Source organism: Lagopus leucura, unplaced genomic scaffold (genome assembly GCF_019238085.1).
Source record: "Lagopus leucura isolate 7727_CA_CO unplaced genomic scaffold, USGS_WTPT01 Super-Scaffold_100008, whole genome shotgun sequence".
Lineage (NCBI taxonomy): Eukaryota > Metazoa > Chordata > Aves > Galliformes > Phasianidae > Lagopus > Lagopus leucura.
The window spans coordinates 3,252,785-3,273,075 of record NW_024962265.1 but is presented as its reverse complement, the minus strand read 5'-3'; the positions used below and the strand labels follow the sequence as shown (position 1 = coordinate 3,273,075).

The 20,291-nt window shown below is 41.6% G+C and overlaps 1 protein-coding gene across 1 annotated transcript in view; it reads left to right on the top strand.

The window, feature by feature from the left end:
- Positions 1 to 10,969, top strand: part of SFMBT2 (Scm like with four mbt domains 2) — a 114,094-nt gene extending 103,125 nt beyond the window's left edge. The window contains exons 19-21 of the mRNA XM_042872767.1: positions 1,081 to 1,329; positions 1,475 to 1,603; positions 3,600 to 10,969. Coding sequence (XP_042728701.1) covers positions 1,081 to 1,329; positions 1,475 to 1,603; positions 3,600 to 3,740 — 519 coding nt within the window. The 3' untranslated portion in view covers positions 3,741 to 10,969. The remainder of the gene's footprint in view (positions 1 to 1,080; positions 1,330 to 1,474; positions 1,604 to 3,599) is intronic.
- The last annotated feature ends 9,322 nt before the right edge of the window (positions 10,970 to 20,291 follow it).

Sequence of the window (20,291 nt, the reverse complement as noted above, 5' to 3'; positions counted from 1 at the left end):
CAATCTAAGAGAAGTCCTTTGTACTGAATTTTACAGAAATGGCCAGCTGAGCAATAAGACATACGCATTGGTACATCTAGATATTTTAAAAAGACACCAGCATTTCTTTCTGTTTAGTACCAGTGACACCCATGGCCATTTGAAGTAAGGTGAAATGTTGAAGTAAGGCAAAATTTTCAACTCCCCTGCTTATTGTAGGGAAGTTGGAATAAATGTACTTCAAGGCTCCGTTCCAACTCAAATAATTCTATGATTCCATGATTCTTTGAAAGCCTATTTAAGATTTTGCTTCGTTTCAAGCAACCTGTGTTTCACTCTATGCTTTAAGTATTTTCCATTTCCCCTTCTCATGCACATCTGCAGTGCTGTAAGGTTTGAGATGCCAACACAGCAGCGGAATGTTTCGTGCCAAATGAGTTATTACCATTGACCTTTTGTTAGAAACAAAAAAAGAACTTGTTCACTAGCTGTTTTTCAATTCTGTATTTTGTTATGAATCTAAATTGAAGGTTAATCGACTTGGCACTATAATGAAAATGAAATATTTGGTTAAAATAAATGTTACTCTAGGCCACCATGGAACACATGGGTGCAACTGAGGGAAGCAACTGAGGGAACTGGGATTGTTCAGTCTGGAGGAGGCTCAGGGGAGACCATATTGCTCTCTACAGCTGCCTGAAACGAAGTTGTAGTAAGGAGGAGGTTGGCTTCTTCTCACAGGAACTGATAGGATAAGAAGGAATGGCCTTAAATTGCAACAGGGGAGGTTCGGTTGGATATTAGGAAAAATTTCTTCTCAGAAAAAGTGATGAGGTATTGGAACAGGCTGCCCAATAAGGTGGTTGAGTCACCATCCTTGGAGGTGTTCAGGAAATGTGGAGATGTGGCACTGAGGGACGTGGTTTAGTGTCGTGGTCATGATGGATTGATGGCTGGATGAGACGACCTTAGAGTTCTTTCCAGCCTTAGTGGTTCTGTGGTTCTATGACATGGGCCCTGCAGTTTAGCCTCGTGTCTCTTGATCTGCTGCTGTATCAATCTCTGAGCCCAGGTGCCCTTTTCGTGCTGGTCTTTGTGCAGGAGAGTGAAGAAGACGAGCCGGATGCAGTTGAGGATGAGACGGGAAGCGAGGAGACGAGCTCAGAGCTCCGTGATGATCAAACAGATACCTCCTCTGCTGAGGTCCCTTCTGCAAGGCCCCGCAGAGCAGTTACCTTGCGCAGCAGCACTGAGTCGGACAGACCTCCTCCTATGGAGAGGGCCCGGCGGAGCCGCCGGCCACAAGCCGTGTCTTGCAGTGAGGTGGAGAAGTCACCACAGCTCAAGGAAGTGAGTATGACCCCAGGCTACCAATATTTTCCCTGCACCATCCTTCAGTGCCTAACCTTTCTCATCTGAGGAGGGCATCCCTACAGTGCAGCTGCATGGCTTCCCACACCATGTGGCTTTCTTTAAGATAACTATTTTTTTGTAGGAAATTAAGCACGAAGAAGAAGAGAAGCTCATCCTGGACAGTAATCCCTTGGAGTGGACTGTGACTGATGTTGTGAGGTTTATTAAACTGACTGACTGTGCACCCCTTGCCAAAATATTTCAGGAGCAGGTAGAGATCTTTATGTAACTCTTCTTATGTCTGTGGTGCTTATTCACAGTAAAAATAAATAATAAATAAAGCAATGCATGTTGCTAGCCTTGGACCCAGGGCTTCCACAAAGAGCTTGTAAGCAAATTTCAAATCCCTTGAGGCCAAGCTATGGCAAACAGCTGGACAAGGCATGAGTACCCTCAGAAATTCAAGTCAAAGCCTTGTCAGATACTCAGAGAGCAGAAACCCGCTCTTCACCCCCTAGTCAGTGTCCTTGTCAAAAGCACAACGTTTACATCTTTCATACCAGTGGTTCTGTGACAAGACCCACAGCACAATTCCAGTGTTGCAGAGGCACTCTGGTGTACCAACAAATAGTGGTTACTTGTTACACAGCTAGCCATCTCTCCCTAGCCCCCTTGAGTTTCACTTTGTTTTAAAATATTGGCCTGCAGAGTAGAAATTTCCCAACTGAACCCCAGATTGGCTGCATGAATTTTGATGCCAATACCTGGATGCTCCAAGTGTGTAGACACTTCCCATCTACATCCCTTGAAAGATCTGACAGGCAGGCCGTTTGGTGACCTAATTTTAGCAGATGCCGGACATCTCTGATTAAATAGATAAGTTTGGAGGAGTAGAAGCCAATGTTCTGCATCTGAAGTTAGTGAACATGTAAAATTTATATAAAACAGACATTCCGTGGCTAATAAGTAACAGCCTCTGGTAAAAGTGAAGGGCAGCTCTAGGAAATCATGGTTAGAAAGAAGCAAGTGTGGTTCATTAGTCCATAGCCCTTGGTTGTATGGCTAACTGCATATTTTATTATTTCTGATTCTTCACTGTGTATAGCTCTGTTCCAGATTACAATAGGTTTGATAGGAAGAAATTGAAGTGTGTGTAGAGCAAGGCTGAAACGCTCTCATAAGAAGATCCTGTAGTTGCTGCACTGCAGCATGCTACAACCATTTGTTAATCAGCCTGGAGTAACTCCAAGGTTTGAAAGCCAACCCTGTCCCTCCTGGGCCATAGAGTTTTATGGTAACCGTAATCAAACACAGATGACTGCAGATTTTCCTTGCTATTTGCTGTACCATTCAATTATACCATCAAGCTTTGGTGTTTGGCTTTGGACCTGAGCAATGGTCAGTCCTAATCAAAGCAGTGTTTAAGGGGTCCAAATCCTCCCTCTGTTTAGCACTACCCAATCAGGGCTTTCCTGGGGAGTTCATGGTGCCTGTGAGTTACTATACTTTCTGTGCATTTCCAATCTGATCTTCCCTAAGAGTTAAAAAGCAGTTTTGTAGCCAAGTCATCTGCTTCTTAGTCTATTAAAGAATAAACAGAACTTGAGCACTTAATTAAAGAAGGATCAGAAAGCTAACAGAAATCCCTAATAAAATGTCTTCAGTCTGGGGTGCTAGTTTAGAGAGTTTGGTGCATGAGTGCACCTGAAGGAAGGACATGACCTCCAGAGGACTCTTCACTGTGAGATTCTGTGACGTTAGAGTTGGAAATCCAGGTCCATTCTTCTTGATTATTCAGCAGATTATGTTGAACAGGGCAGATCCTAGGTGGCTTGGGGGACTTGGCATGGGATAAGGCAGACATAAACCTGTGCTGAACAAAAGAGAGGAAGAAAAGGTCTTGTTTGGTGCTGTGAAGCTGACTTAAGTTTTTCTGTTCAGCACTGCAGCCTTGTTCTTGCTTCATTTGCTCAACCACAGAATGGAGTTTGTCTGATCTCTGTAGTCCTCTGCAGAGTTTCTTTAAAAGGTGATCTGCTAGACTTTCCTTATATGATGGATGAGAGCCTGTGAGGTCACAGTAGATAACTTCTAAAGAAGCATCATGTATTCCAGAAAAAGGAGATGAGCTGCATTGAAGTGTGAGAATAGGGCAGAGAACAAAGTTGTCTTCAGTTTTGAGGGCAGATTTCCTTTCTTGTTTCTCAAAACATCTCTGCCTTCAAGAGTCCACAAGCAAAACCATTATCACTGTTTTTCTTCCTCAGGACATTGATGGCCAAGCCCTTCTGTTGCTGACGCTGCCCACGGTGCAAGAATGCATGGAGCTGAAGCTTGGTCCAGCCATCAAACTGTGCCACCAGATCGAGCGAGTAAAAGTCGCGTTCTATGCACAATATGCCAACTGACTGCACTTCTCTCTTTCTTTCTGTTCACCTTCTCATTCCCTCTATTTTTTAACATCACAACTTGTTCACGTTTTTTTTTCCTCTTCCTCTTTTCTTAAAAAAAAAAAAAAAAAAAATTCCTGGAATTTGGAAGCGCTGAGAATTAATCTGTAGGGGGAAAAATAACACAACAAAAAATCTAGCAACAAATTGAACTAACTGTTGTAAAGCACAGCGTTGGTATCTCTCCTCATGAGCTTTGCCAGCATGGATCAGATGGATTGTCGTCCTTTAAAGCAAAGCTACCTATGGCAGATACGTTTCCACGGTGAATAGTCGGACATTTTCAGTAATGATGGTTTGTCTTCGTCAATTTCTGGACATGAACAGTCCTTTTAGTCAACTCTGACACACTTCTTTCATATTGAAATGGAAGTGAGAATTTGTAACGTTACCTGGGCTTTACTGCAAATTTGATCTTAGTGATCATTAGGCTTTCTTTCACCTCCTCCCCAGTCATACAAAAGGAAGAAGTGTTATACCAGTCATATGCTGTTTGCTGTTGAGTGAGTTATAAAGCAGGACTCAACCCACTGTCTTTGAATGGTATCACACAAAGCTGCAGCCAGTTGACAGACCTTAGGCATAATAATGTTTTCTGAGCAATGGTGGCCACAGTGAGCTGAATGTCTCACTGATGGGATCTGTGCAGTACTGCATTCATGTGAAGGACCATACATGAAAACCTCCAAAGTCAAGCCTATCCAGTTATATTTGGGTCACTGAACATAGGCCAGACTTTGCAACTCAAGGGGTGAAAAAAATAGGGGGAGGGGAGTCCAGATTTAATGGCAAGACTGTTCAGCACATGCTGATTTAACTTGCACCTTTGTCAGTCTGGTTACTAGGTGGGAATAAAAACCATCAATATTTTCAGGCTGTGTACACAGTGGTGCTTTAGTCCAACTGACACATCCAACCCAGTGCATCTTCTGTCAGTAATCTGTATAAAGCCCCAACTGTGTCCCAGTGGCAGACTGGCCAGTGAAACTGGGGCCTTGCTTCGTGCCAAGTAGGGTGAGCACCACAGGGAGTGAAGAAGCGGGACAGACATCTTGGGCTTGCCTCAATTGTGCATACAAGATGAGTATTTTCTACTTACTTTACAGGGATATATGGCCCTGTGAGTGCCACATGTTGACCTCAGCAGTGGTTGGTGGCATCACATTGGTGTAAAATTCTCTTGAAAGCAAGAACCAAACTGGTTCTTCAGACCAAGTCTGAATTTTGCTCTGACTTTAGGTGCAGGTGAATTCTTCCCTCAAAAAGTGAATGGGGTAGTTTGGGCTGATTTCATCAGAAACCACTGACTTCAGTAGACTTTTTTTCTACAAACTGGAAACAGACCCCAGTTCCCTGTTCTCAGGGAACACAGCCTAGAAATATAGTACAGTCACATGACAGTGTTGTGATGCCAAAGCCTGCTCAACTAAGACCTCTTCAAAAATAAATGTCATTTCTAACTCTGAATCTGAAGAGATTTCTTAGGGCCAATAACCCCATCTCAAACAGTTAACATATGGTGACAACAGACTTGGATCACATGGTCCTGCAGGCCTCAGTGCGCTCAGGAGAACCTACTGACCAACATCAGGCTATAGCTGGTGCTTTCTCCTTCATCAGTTTCCTCCTTAAAATCTTTGGTTTAGAGGTGGAAAGCCTCAGAAATAGAGATTCTGAATTATGTCCAGATTTGGTCTGGGGCATGGATTAGGTAAGAAGTATGGCCATGCATTGTGAAGACATTCTAGTCCATCTTTAAAGGGGATTCCTGATTTGCCATTGGGGAGTGTGATGTGTGCAAGCTGGGCCAATTCCTGCCAGCTCATGAGACTTCACAGAAAATTTTCTTCTACTGAAGATCTTGTTCAAGTTTTAATCAAATGAAGGAGCACATAGTCATTGCTGTGCCAAAATGCTTCCTTTTGTTTCTAAGAAATCTAGGAATAGGGTTCCACAGTATTGCAGACATTCAAAAACTTGGCTTCAGACTGGATTTCCTTCTGAGAGTAGCACTGAACTCTGTCCATGCAATTAGTTTGATGACTACTTTGGATTCCTCTAAATATGCCCTAAAAACATCGTACCGCTTTTCATCTCTGAAGACAAAAGGATTCCACCCAGCAAGAAGAGAGTAGAATCATAGCATCGTTAAGGTTGGAAAAGACCTCCAAGGTCATCTAGTCCAACCATTCAGCTACCCCAATATTCCCCACTAAACCATGTCCCTAAGTACTGCATCCATACATTTCTTGAACACCTCCATGGTGGGTGACTGCCTGACCTGCCTGAGTAACCTGTTCCAGAGCCCAACCAGTCATTTGAAGAAGAAATTCTTCCTAATATCCAACCTGAATGCTTCTCCCAGCTCCACACTGCTTCAGCCCAGTCACATATCTGCCAGCAGAGGATAGACCCCAAAAGTTCAGTGTCACAACAACCAGCATGTAAGGATGTTTCAAAGAAAGAGAGTGACTGTTCACAAAACAGCATCCTAGCACCAGTCCTTTACTTACTGTGTCCACCTTCTGAGCATCCTTTGTTGCTGTAACATTCCTTGGACTTTGTGGTTGCAGGGAGTTGTTGAAGACATTTAATTCTTGTGGGGATACATTAAAAAAAAATCAGGCTTTTTCCATCAATTTAGTAACTATACATTTTCCAATGGCAGCTAACTATTATGGAGGCTGGGCCAGGGAGCAGCCTGTTCTAGTGTTGGCCAGTCTGGGGATGGGTAGAGCATTGAGCCCAGCATATGGGAGTCTTTACTGATTTTTCAGGGAAGTTAAATTGTATTTTAAACTCACCTGATAAGCAAAGTCAACAAAAAAAGTTTAATTTTAGCTCACACCAGCTCTTTTATTTCCTCAGGATTTTTGCTTCTCACCATTTGTCTTTCAGTCTAATATTCTTCAGTGTCCTCTCAGTTATCTCTGTCTATCCTTTTGGAGAAGATGATAGCTTGAAATCTCGAGCCTAAAATTACCTTGCATTGAATGGGTGGTAGATGCTTTATTGTGTTGTTTTTTGTTTTTGTTTTTTTTTTAAAGTATGCAGAATGGAAAGGAAAAGAGAATTGGGCTTCTGTTGTCTGTTGAATTGATTGCCCCTCAGAGAAGCTGGAGCCCTCTTAGTTTCTTAAACGTAGGAAGTGGGCTCCTCACGCTTTAATTGAACATTATATTCAGATTGTCACTCGAAGCTTGGGCAGCGATCAGAGAGAACTGCATACTCTTTCCTGCACTTCATTTCAATTCCTGAAAATTAGCCAGGGTTTGCAGTAATTTATTTCAAAAGAGCAATCTTCCTGGGGTAAAATGACACCTTTGCTAAGTAGAAGCACTTTTGCAAGATAGTCACCAGGAAGACCTGGGGAATCCACACTCTCTGACTGACTTAACCATCTCTGGATCAAGCCTTTCTGTATTCAGTCAGGTGATTTTAAATCTCCCATAGCTAATTCTAGATGCTCTTCAACATTCAATTAAACCATCTGTTACTAAGCATTGCAATGTTAGCATTTATATGAAGGTAGCAGATCACAGAAGACCTGTGGAATAGAGATTGCTGTATTTATGTCTCTTCCCTCTTTTATTTCATTTTGTTCAGACCGATTTCCACCTGACATTTTTAACTAAATTGTCTTGTAATATGGTGACTTAGATTTTTTTTTTTTTTTTTTTGAACACTGGAGGTGTTTTTGGTTCTTCATAGATTCTGGGCCTAGTTCAGAGTTGGTGCAGCTTAATAGATATACTGGTGACGCTGATGAAGGCACATCTTCTCATTCTGAATTCGATACACAGGGCTGAAGTATATCACATTATCAGTTAAAGTGATGAATTCATGGTTAACCAAGGCCATTACCGAGGGCTGAGGAGCAACCCCACGGTTGCTTTGGGCTTTTGGATGCTGAATTTCAGCACACTCACACTGACCACCTTTCTTCTACAAAAAGGGTGATCAGGCAGCTGTTGTTGATCTCTATTCAAGCATAAAGATGCTTGAATAGAATAAAGATTCTATTCATCCATAAAGATGGACATTTCCAAAGGTTTGTGCTCTGGAACGCAATGAGTAGGAGGGTGTAGTACCTGCCCATCTCCATTTGGCTTCTTTTGAGCTAGATCAAGTTTAGAAGGGTACCTGCTTCCTTTCCATCAGCTTGTACAGAATCCAACCAGTCTGTAGTCCTACGCTGGTTTCTGAGGGTGGATTAAAGCAGTAACTTACAGGAATGTCCTATGACTCCCAGCTGGTAGACCTGCTTGCTTCCTGCTGTCATGGATGCTCCTCTCCCACCTCAAAGGAAGATGATCTCTTTGATTTCAGAGCTCTTCTTCCCTTTCCAGATTGAAAACACAGCTCCATCCACACCCCCTGTTCTTTCCTCAGTGCTAGAATGACTGCAGCTCTGAGAAGGGTTTCAAGGTCTCCAGCTCTACCATGTTAGCCATATGCAATAGATCTCAAGAGTTTGGTTTTGCAGGATGCAGAAAACGCAGAAATGCAGTGTTGACTTACAAAATCAGGACAAGTGCTTACAGACCCTGTCCTTGATGAAGCATCTCGCAGATTCGTGTCCTAGAAGAAATAGCCTGATCCACATTTACAGAGGTATTCAAATGTCTGATGGGATGTACAAAGTTTCTCAGTAAAAGATTCATAATGCCCAATAAGATTTTTCACCTTGGCTAAACAGCTGATCTGCCTTAAACTGGAATGTTGCCATTCCTTGGCTTTAACTTGCAAGCTTTTGCAGCCCATAGATGTGGACTGAAGCAAACACCATCTCAGCTCTCCAAAGGCCAGCCAGACATCGAGTTGCCATAATCAATTGCTGATTGCCTGTGCCCTGATCATGTCGGGGCACAAAATTGATTTTGATGGAGCTGCAGTGTAACTGCAGTGCTTTTTAGAAGCTCAGTACCGTCACGGTATTTCAAATGATTTTTGGTTTTCTGCTGCACAGTGTCTGGAACAATAATGCAGCTCATACTGTTCCTCCTATTTCAAAATTCAAGTGCCAAAAGGGAAGAACGTGCTGCAACTGAACACCATTAAAACCAGCTTTATTACTTGTGGATAATTATGGTCTCAAGGGCTCCATTTTGGTGCTAGAATATGCCATGCTGTATTTTCCATTGCTTGGAATTACAAAGTTGATTCCTCTCTTCAGGAAATATTTTCTGTAATCAAAAACATCTTAAATATTAGGATTGTAGGATTGTGTTTATTTCTTGTTCTTTAATTCAGATACACTCAACAAATGAATTCCCCTCCCTGCAGTCATGTGAGTTTTTGAGAAATTTTGTAAGGTATATATGTATATGTATATTTAAAAACTCTTTACAAATTGCAGTGCATGCCTATTTTTTCCCTTGAAAATATTTTCTCATATCAGCTGGCCTATGATTAAGGGAATTTGTTACTCAGGATTTAATCCAGAAGTGACCGAGGTTAGAAGTGTCCTCACACGTGTGGGCTTTGGGACAGGGTCTCCATCAAATTCTTTCACTTAGAAGTCAAAAAGTGTGCAGTGAATTAATACAAAATTTAAAATCCACCCTCCTCCAGCAGGCAGATATCCTGCTGAAATCTGCCAGACTTAATGAGAAGAGGGCTCATGTCTTTAGGTACTCATGAACTCCAAATGAAAGGAGCAGAAACATTTAATGTTCTCATTTATTATTTGGTACGATACTCCAGCAACAAGTGCAAATTATCTGATGTCTGCATTTAGAATATGAGTCAGTCATCAAAGAATGAGAGTTTTACAGCCCAGTAGTCCTTTAAATGTCATCTGTCCTGGAGGAGAAGAATAATTTTACAATGATTTGGTGCCGTGCACTGGAATTCTCTTGCAGAAGACAGATGAACTGCACAAAAACATATTGGGTCATCATTTTAACTATGCCCTTTTAATTGCTTTAGTCTTTCATGGGAAAAAGGTTTTCATGTTGCTGGTTTAAAACTCCCACTTTTGTAATGGCTCATGGCACAGCATACTAGCAGAATGCATTTGCGTCTGTTGTCACGTTATGTGTGAGTGTGGAGGTGTTTGTGGACAAGCAGATACTTCAGATAGGACAAGGAGATCTCCCTTCCTTGTACCTTGTTTTAATAGTGTCCTCTGTGGAACATGGAGGGCACGTGCTCCCCAGAACACATCATGGGGGGAAATGTTTCCAGCAATGCTGTTGTTGCATGGCCATGTTGCCCAAGTAGCCTAATGCAGCAAGATAATTGCAGCCTACCAACAGATATTCCTGACCTTGATATCTACCTAAGGTAGATGTAGGAGTAGGCAGGGAGGGTTTTCAGGGAAGAAGAGAGGGTTGGAGTTCTGGGTTTGAGGGTCTTCTCATGTGAGGAAAGGGCAGCTGTGGTCTATCAGCATAAATTCCTCAAGACATCTCTGTCTTTCTCATAGTAAATAAAGATGCTCTGAGCCCTTGCAGGGGCCAGGTGTGAGGGAGGAAAAAAGCAGGCAGTATATTCACAGCAGAAAGCTGGAAGTTTTCTTTCTTGTTTTGCTTATGGAGATGTAGGGATTTGGCTCTGAAGGGTGGATTGGAGGGCAGTAGAGAAGATCCGTCTTTCTTCCTTGTACTCAGCTCCTGTACATCTCCTGGTTTCTGGAGGCAACTTTCAGACTTCCAAGGGAAATGTCAGGGACTGAAACTTGAGCTCTCTCCCATAGAAATAGGTGATACTGCCTTAAGCTCAGGTGGTGGATCTACAAAATGCTGTTGCATGTTATGATGTGAGAAGACAAAAATCAGCATTCCCAAGTCAGCAATCTGCTTGTTGCTGCTCCAGCCTCACTGAAGTTTATGACCATTATATCTGCTTATAAATGCATACAGGGATATAATGTACAGGCAGGCATTCGCTGTGATGTGGTCCAAAAGTGGTGAAAGATCTCAAATGCAGGCTTTGGAAGGTTGAGTTGAGTCTTCTCTTGTGCCAGGCAAACACTCAGACCCATCTGACACTTAGGGAACAGCAGAAATGAGCTCAACAACCAGCAGACACAGTCCATTCGTGGTGATGCACGTTGGAAATCTTTGAATTGTTTTGCATTCCAGTTTGTATGGAAGATTTGATTCAAACAGTGTATATATAATCCCTTTGGTGTGTTACAAATATATATGTGTGTGTGTATATATATGTATATATGTGTGTGTGTGTGTATATATGTATGCGTATATATATATATATACATATAAACCAATCAATGCTGGTGTTTTTACTTTTTAAAGTTCATGGGGCAAAGGGCATGTTGTTAGTTTGCTGTAAGATTCTATTCTGTATATATGTTTTCATGTAAATAAGTGAAAATCTATATTCAGAGTTATATTTTAATTTTTATTCAAAATGAAATAAATCCCCTTTTTACTTGAGCAATTGTAAGCTACGTTGTTAATAAAGTAACAATAAATCACATTTCTCTCAAGGTTGGTATTTTACTTCATTGGACAGTAAGGGTTGTGTCTTGGTGTATTTGATGTATTTGTTCTACATGAGGAGTTAAGGTGAGAAAAGTCTCTTGGCTTTGCTGCCAGTGGCTTTGTTTTGAGTGACCCCATGCACTTTCCGGGAAGGGACAGTCAGGACTTGTCCTTTGCAGAGTTGGACACTTAAAGGCACGTCTGGGGGTTCCCTTTGCAGTCTCTAGAGAGAAACACAGCAGCACGACTTCTGCCGGCCAAATTGAATTGCCTGAAGGAGATGCCTTTTGTCACTGCCTTTGGATGGGCTCTTGATTTAGGTGAACACCAAAGAGGATGAACGTAAGCCATGAGCCAGTTTCTGCAGATGGTCATAACCAGGTGTTGGCTGTGGTCCCTCAGAATGCCATGCTCTTGAAACAATATGGCATCCAGGCAGCACACTTCCCATCCAAGCAGAGGTGTGCCTCAACATACATGAGCTCTTCACTCCCCAGCCTTGACAAGTGTGTCCAATGTACTTTGACTTAATTCCTGCCCTTGATAAACCCATTCACCTCCAGGAAGGCCCGGTGCAGCTTTGCTGGTTCATCTTTTCACAGCTGCCACACTGTAGCATTTGTTTGTAGAAGCTAGGCTTACATACCTGCAAATTCTCCCCAGTAGCAGGAGAACATGAAACAAAAAAAATGGTGGGTTGGTAAGGTAAAACTAGGGCAGCTTTTAAAGATGCTTTGGGAGAGCAACAGGGAGAAGGGTGGAAGAAGGGAGTAAAGGTAATACTATGAGCAACAGTCAAGGGAGTATGGAGTAAGGGAGGTGCTGATGGTGGCAGGACAAAACTTACAGCCAGGTCACAGCCTACAATGCAGTAATCACAACTTCTTGAGCTGCACAGCAGTTCTTGAACATGGAAGCAGCCATCCTGTAGTGCTGGAAGAAAGCTATTTGATGGTCAAAAAGAACCATAGCATCACAGAATCATTAGGGTTGCAGGATACTACTGATGTCATCTAGTCCAACTGTCAACCCATCCCTACCATGCTCATGAATCATGAACCTGCAGAGTTCTTGAACACTTCCAGGGACGGTGACTCCACCACCTCCATGCCTGTTCCAATGCCTGACCACTCTTTCTGAGAAGAAGTCTTTCCTAATATCCAACTTGAAGTGGGCATGCTTTGCAATATAAAACATTGTATTTCTTACATGTCTACATCTTACACTGTTGTATGCCTGGGAGGAAGTAAGCACAGGGCCTACAAAATTAGCTAACAAGGATGTAGATGGCCCTCATTTTGATGTTGCTCAGTCAATCCCATTCAGTTGTCTCTCGTGGATGCAGCAAGAGGAAAGAAACAAAATGTCTCTGTGCATGGGCCACTATTTCTCTTAGCTCAGCAAAACTGACCATTCTTTTTCAGGCAAAAATAACAACCATGGACAAGGTTTGGAGTGATTTAGAAAGCAGTGAAACCACAGGAAATTTCTTTACGATGTCACCAAATCTTGAAATGAAAATCCTCCTGTGCAACTCATGATGATGCAGCAGTCACAGTCAGTTCTTAGAGAAGTACACCACCACAGATAATCAGAGAAGTGACCTATCCAAAGAGTCTTAAAAATGAAGTACTGGTCAGTGAATAGTGACGTGTTTTGACTCACGACCTGCTAGATCACAGACGTCCTCACTGAAAGGTGATGTAGAGAATGAGAAGGATTTATACAAGGAAATAATTCTGAGCCAAATCAGACAGTGACATAAAACTAAAAGAGCAGAAGGTTGGATGTTTTATAATATTCTTCAGAATCCAGGGGTGAAAATAAATCCATATATCTTCCTGCAGCTTATTATACAGTCATTTAAAAGTAATGCAAAGGTCAGACCTCAGTTTTTACATTTCTGCCCCATCTTCGGGAAGACATGCTCAGAGCTCTGCAAAGAGCTAAGTTTTGAAAAATAGAAGGCAAAGTGATTTTAGTAAAACACTGGCAATATATTCCAACTGAGCTCCTGAAATTAATTTCCAACACATGAAACACAGTTGTCATATGTGGTTCCCTCAGGAAAAATATCTACCAGCCTTGCGTCTGACCTCATAGGCCAAGATGTTCAAGGCTGGCCTCCATTTTTAGTGTTGCAGTTTTTCATGCACAATTAATTTGGGAAAGATACTTCCCCTGATTTGTGGACAAGATCAAGGATTCAAGTAAGCAGCAGTGTGAACACCAATGCATAGTTACCTACCCCTTGAAAAACACACAGAAAATCAGTTAAGTTGGATTTCCAGGTCTCTGAGGAAATACCATATTTCTTTTCATATATATACAGAATACAGAATTAATACAAAAATGTAGGTAATTCTGCTTAATTCCCAGAATTTTTAGACAGGTTTTCAAGACTAATAATAATAATTAATAATATCCGTATTGTTGCTGCTACTGCTAATGTTGTTAGTATTGTTATTGCTTTTTTAATTTCAAGATTCATGCCTTTCAGTGAAATTTAATGACGATTCTCCCTCCCTCTGCAGCTACAATATTTACCTAAGCACGATACACCTCTTGCTACAGTCTGTACTCAATTATCATAAGTTGATTTTATAACTGCATCTCAGCTGAAGATGTAATTACACTGTCTTCTCTAATAAGTCATAAAATCTTAGAGAAAATAGTGCTGCAAGACACCTTGAGGTGTCAGCTTGACTGTTTCCCCTTCACAAGGCAGGAGCAATTAGAGAAATCTTACTTGTATCTGGCATTTGTTTAACTTGACCTCTGGATGGGTGTCAAAATAAGACCTCCAGCAACAAGCGAATCCCCAGCACTTCTACAGCATAAAAAAGAAGTGATGGCATTTGGATGATGAAGTGTAATATTCGCAGGCACAGCTACCACGTTGACGTTGACGCTGAACGGCCATCTCATTTTGAAAAGCTTAATAAGACTGGAGATTAATGTAGCAATTAATAAATGTAACAGTGGAAGATTCACAGTGAAGAGTGATTAAATTTCAAGCAAACAGCTATGATAATAATTTTCTTCACGAGTCCTTAGTTGGGGACATAGAGCATATGATCTGGCGGTTACAACAGATGATGTTACTGCAGGCAGCTTCCCTATGGCATCTAGTGATAGCATCATTGTGCTCATCTCTGGATAAGTATCTTTTGGAATAAAGCTTCGTAATGCAAATCTCCCAGTTTGCACCTAGGCAATGGCTCTCAATGGCTCTCTTCTCAGCCATGCTGCATGAAGCAGAAGGGCAGATCTGAAGTTGCAAGGGCAGCTGCAAACAGTAGGGTTTGTCCAGCCATGTCTGAAGGTAGTTCAAGCAAGAGCTTCTAGCAACAAAAAGCCATGAAGGGTCTTGATCAGCTGTTCATCTCAAATGTTTCTGAATCAACTGGACACTCTGCTATGCCACTTCAGGGCAATATCTGTGATGGATGTGGGATTGGCAATCCTTGAGCACGTATTTGTTCCAGAAATGATAATTCACTCTGTGGGCTAAAGAGAGAGCTGGGAAGGGACCTTAGTTCCTGCAAAAGCTGCTAGCACTTTGTAAGCCTGCTCTGGATGGAAATGCCAAAGTAATGGACATTTATTCTGAGGAGAAAGAGAAGTAGGGGAGAAGAAGAAAGCACTCAGGTCCAAATTCAACAGCAGGAACCTTGATTCCACTCACCACAAAACGTAATACATATATTTCTTCTAATTTTATTCCTATGAGGTAGTGAAGCTTTCTCACTGTGTATGAATGTGCAGGCATTATTTAAATTAATTTTCCCAAATGCCATTTTTTTGCTCCATAAATGTACAAGTGGCTCTTGCTCTCACACTCCAAAGCAATACACCTGACAGCTTTATTTTACTGGGGTATTGTTGAGGTCCTGCTGGTTTAGGTGCAGATTGCTCTCTTATACAACTGTACTTCCCCACACACAAGGGTGAAGGACCTCATTCTGGTTCTTCTGCTGACAACACATCAGAGAGTCCATAGGATCTTTTCATGTGTATCAGCAGGTTGAATAGAATGTACAACCTTTCTCAGGCAAGTGTGCACACAGAGAGAGTGCTAGGGAGATATTCTCTCCAAGGCAATTTGCATTATCTCCACCAACAGATGAGTACTTTTACAGGAGGTGAAAGTGTTACTACCACCCTTGCAGACTCATCATTGAGATGTTGAGAGCCTGCAGAAGTCAGAAGCTGTGTTTCCACTGCTGCAAGGTGAAATCACACATATTGCTGGGGAAGAGTGTGTTGGATGAGATCACCTCAAAATGCAATGCTCATCTCAGGTTGCATGTAAAAGTTATGTTTCAGTTAATAGTTGGAATGACCATCGAATATCTGAACTGTGGCACTGAGGGACGTGGTTAGTGGGCACAGTGGTGATGGGTTGATGGCTTGACTAGATGATCTTGGAGATCTTTTCCAATCTTAACGATTCTGTGATTCTTTGTTAATCTTTAAGGTTCTCAAGGTCAGGTTGGATTTGGGCCCTGAGCAGCCTGAGCTGGTGGGTGGCAAACCTGCCCATGAGCAGAAGTTGGAGCTCTAGGACCTTTAAGGACCTAAGTCATTCCATGATTCTATGAATTTAGGAGCTTGGAGCCAGCCAAGCTGTCTGGTGTCCCCTGGGATAAGCAATTGGAGGGGAAGAAGAGGCATGGAAAGTGGAGAAGAATCTGGAAATTTAACCACAATCTGCTGAATGCTGCATCCAATGTTAGGGGATACAATTTTCTGTTGTGATTCCTCTGAAACCCAATACAGCATGTTTCAAAGCTTTATGTCTCTTCTGGGAATGGAGCTGCTATTGCACAGGCATCTCAGAATTGTTCTGGGGGAGCTTTTTTTTTCCTTTTTTCTTCTTCTTTTCTTCAAGTCCTTTAATAAGAAACAGCTTTCTGTTTCAATTTACAATTGTTAAGCTTCTGTGTCTATGTGTGTGTGCATGTCTCTGTGTGAGATTCTCCAGCCCATTGTGAAACACAAAGCAGAATATCAAGTCTTTGCATTTTCTTAGATCGTTTTTATCTGATATTGAATTAAGTAAAGGGCTTAATGTTCAAAGCGGTGTTTGGGGAGTTACTCACACAAGTTCTGTCATTGGTGTTAATGGGATTTGTGCAGATTGCTTAGAAGATGAGTCCCTTAACATACAATAGGAAAAGACATTCTAAATTGTAACTTATTTCAGACAAACGTATCTTTAATTTTTACTGATAAAGCATTATAGATGCGAAGACAAAGAAGCTTCTTCTGCTTTTTTTTTTTTTTTTTTTTTTTTTAATATGTTAGCATTATTGACAGGCATGCAAAGGCTACTTTGGGTCAGATAATCCAACAGACACTTGCTGAATTTTTAGAAGCTGAGAGAGAGGGAGCTTAAAGTTTGTAATAATCATGAAATTTAATGGCATTTCAGAAGATACAGAGCTGGAAAGAAAAGGTTATAAACCACTTCCTAGACGCTATTTTACACTGCAAACCCAAAACTAATGAAAATCTTGGGTTGTGATAGGTCACCTCAGCCTGCAGCTTTATAGTAATCTCACAGTGATGACCACCCTGGATTTAAGATGTGATTAGGATCAGAAAAGAGCAGTCAAACATAAGCCTGGTTAATGGTATTTAATTTTAAGGTGATTGGGCAAAGAGTATCTCACCCAGCTCTAGACAAGGATGGAGATAATCACCCCAGGTGTCCAGGACATGAATAGGATGACTGATCCAGTGGAAAACCATGTTCTCTTGGAGCTAAAGGTGTCATTTTAGCATCTCTCATAGAGCAGTAGACACCTATGTTGAGGCAAGAGACTCAAGTCCATATGGATATCTGTTTAGACAATTCCACTAACTGTCCTAGATGCAATCATAGACATAGACATGCTTGTAAACAGATGGTGGCTTCCATTAACCTTAATGGGACATCCAAGTTCCACATCCCTTTTGTTCTGTCTCCGTAAGAATGCATGGGGTGATTATCACACAGCTCCAAACAGCTCCCCTAAGATTGATGAGCAGTTTAATGTTTGTTAGTTTTCTCACTGCTGAGCTTTCAGTGAATAGCTGTGGGCTGTTTCCTTCTTAGATCTTTGTAGTCTCTATCTTTCATCCTCTGATCTGGATGAGAAAATTGACATAAGCTGTATAAAATACAGTCTTCAGAGTATTAATTGCCTGTTTCTAGAAGATTAATTAGAGAATACCTCTTGCGTTCATAGATCAGTATTAGCAAGACATAATATTATTCAACAGTACCTCTTCCTGAGTCACTCAGTCTGTGCTGGATATAGACAGCTGGTAGTTCCTGAGCACAGAAATGCAAAGAAGTTCAACTAGATCAGAGTTAGCATGAACTTTGGTCCATTGCTCACTTCTCATAGCTTCCTGCATATAGGTTCATGATCCATAGTAAACATGGGGTAATTAAATTTACTTGACCAACAAATAAAGTTCACATTGTTACCTCAGTGTTAGCACACTCTACTCAAACAAGTGGTCTCATCCTCCCCTGTGTCATAGAATCATAGAATCTTTAAGGTTGGGAAAGACCACTAAGCACATGCAGTCCATCAACCCGTCCCTATCGTGCCTACTAACTCACGTCCCTTAGTGCCACATCTGCATAGTTATTGAACAGCCTCAGGGATGGTGACTCCACCACCTCCCTGGGCAGCCTGTGCCAATGCCTCACCACACTTTCAGAGAAGAAATTTTTCCTAATATTCAATCTGTGTCATGTCTTCTTTCTCACCTGTGCTGCCGTCATATTTTGGCAGTTGGAGAAGTCATCTGGCTGGAGACCAGCCCACATTAAAAATCCACCTTATCTCTCAGCTGGCTCACTTTCCAGGCTAACTATCTGCCTGGATGAATGAACATCAGTGAAGTGACCTTTGCCTCATTCTTTCCAAAAATCATAGGAAGTTCCTCGGCTCAGCCCTGTAACCAACTAATCACAAAATAAGCATGTAGTTATATCTGAGCAGCCAAAAAAATCAGAACACTGATATTTTGGAGGGGGTTTTCTGCAAGGCAGTAGAAAGTGTCTTTAGGTGACTCTGACACTACCAATTATGTCAAGAAGCTGCTTTATTAGTGACTTCTGCTTCTGATGATATCTATGCATATTCTGATGTGTGTACATACATTACAGATGTTTCGGAAATTGCCACCTGAGATATAACCATTCTTACCCTGTTACACTTGTGACCTTGAGATGTTGTTTTCTTTGGTAATTAATACTTCAATTCCTCACTTCCACCTACCTTTTCAGGGTGCCAATTTCCTCCCAAAAGGGTTCATCAGCATTTCCTAATTTCAGCTTTTCAGGAGTACTTACTTAGGGAAATTCTTTCCCTATTAAGAAGGCAAGCACCTCCAGAGAGCAGTTTATCCCACCTATTTAAGACATTTACACAGGACAGGATCAATTGTCTTCTTTAACAGGGAGAGACAAATGTCTCCAGAGGACAACATAATCAATGTATCTAAATTTCAGAAAGCTGAAGTCAGAAGTCTCACCACAAGGGTGCTCTGGGGATAAAAATTGATTTAGTTGCCTGAGTTATTTATTTATTTCCACTGCATTCCCATTCCAAGTACTTCTCACATAACTATCAAACCTCAGGCCCTTCGAAATCAAGAATCACCACGGCAGACCAGTTTTGATGTACCCTTCTGCTTAATTCAGACTTGTTTTTACCTCAGGCTCTTCTAAAATTTGCTCATCGTTCATAGACAGCCTCACTGCTTTCAGTCCAGGTGACCATCGCATCAAAGATTCCTGGAACAACTCTGAAAAGCAGCAGTTTGCCTCCCAGACTGCAATTAGGATGTTCAGGTTAATGCCACTGTTAGGAGTACTTTCTTCCTCCGGAGTCCCACTACCCAGTCCTGAAGGACTTCAGTTAAAGGTTTCCTTTGTTCTCCCATTAGGATTCTGCTGCCCTTTTTTACCCACTCAATTCCTCAGTCTCTTTGTGCTAAGCTCTGTAATTTGTTTTCTTAGCTTATGTCTATATGATCAAGATTCACGTATCCCAGATCTACTGCAGGAACTGCTCAGATAAATGCTGTTTGAGGGAAGTGCTCAGCCAAGCACAGAAGCACTCCTGCAAAGTTGGGTTCATCCCATAGAGCACTGCATTACTTCATAAACAACACAAAGAACAGAGTCACATCCCAGGCACATTAACCGTGAGCTCCACCTGTAAGAGACTGGACAGATTTAAGCTTGACAAGCAACCCTAGCTCCATGTTGCTCACTAAATGTATCTCCTTCCCTTACTCCTTTGTCTATTCTCGTTATCTGCTTTCCCTGTGGCATGACTTAATAGATTACTGTGTCCCAATTTCCTTGTTCTTCCCTATCTCATGCATCAAGACCAATTATATGCATATTTATATTATGCAGAAAAATACCTTGTGAGTTTTCAGAGGGAAGTGCCCAGCTGTGTCTTCAGGCATCTCCAAATACCTGTTCCTAAGGCAGTAAGAATTTACAGCAAGTAAAGGCAGGTACTTAGCTAAATGAAATAAAACCCCGAAAATGTAATTCCCAAGATAGAAAGGGAAGGGCAGGGACAGGGTAAGAGATTTTAATTGTCTCCCTTTTCCAGCAGGAAGCAAGAAGAAGGAATAATTGTTAATTGTTGCTAATTGTTAATTGCTGGCTACGCTCTCTGCACTGCTTTCATTAGGAGCCTAATGGAAACTTAGGAGAACTTGAATGGGTGTATTGCTGTCTGGCTCTATAAATTCTCTTCTTCTCTTTCTCTGTATCAGAAAAGGAGGAAGTTCTCCATTGATTTTTGTTCAAAAAAATGCTTGGGAGTCTCTAGCCAGACGAATTGTTGTGATCATTTTAATGGTTTTCAAATCAGAGTGAGTGTTTTGCTATTGTTTTGTCTCTTATTTGTACTGTTTCACTTGTGAGATAGACAGCTGTCCTCCAGAAGAGAATAATTCATGGTTTTCTTCAAAGAAGAGTCTTTTGCTGCCAGCACTAGGAAGCACACAAGAAGCGTGGCTCAAGAACCCT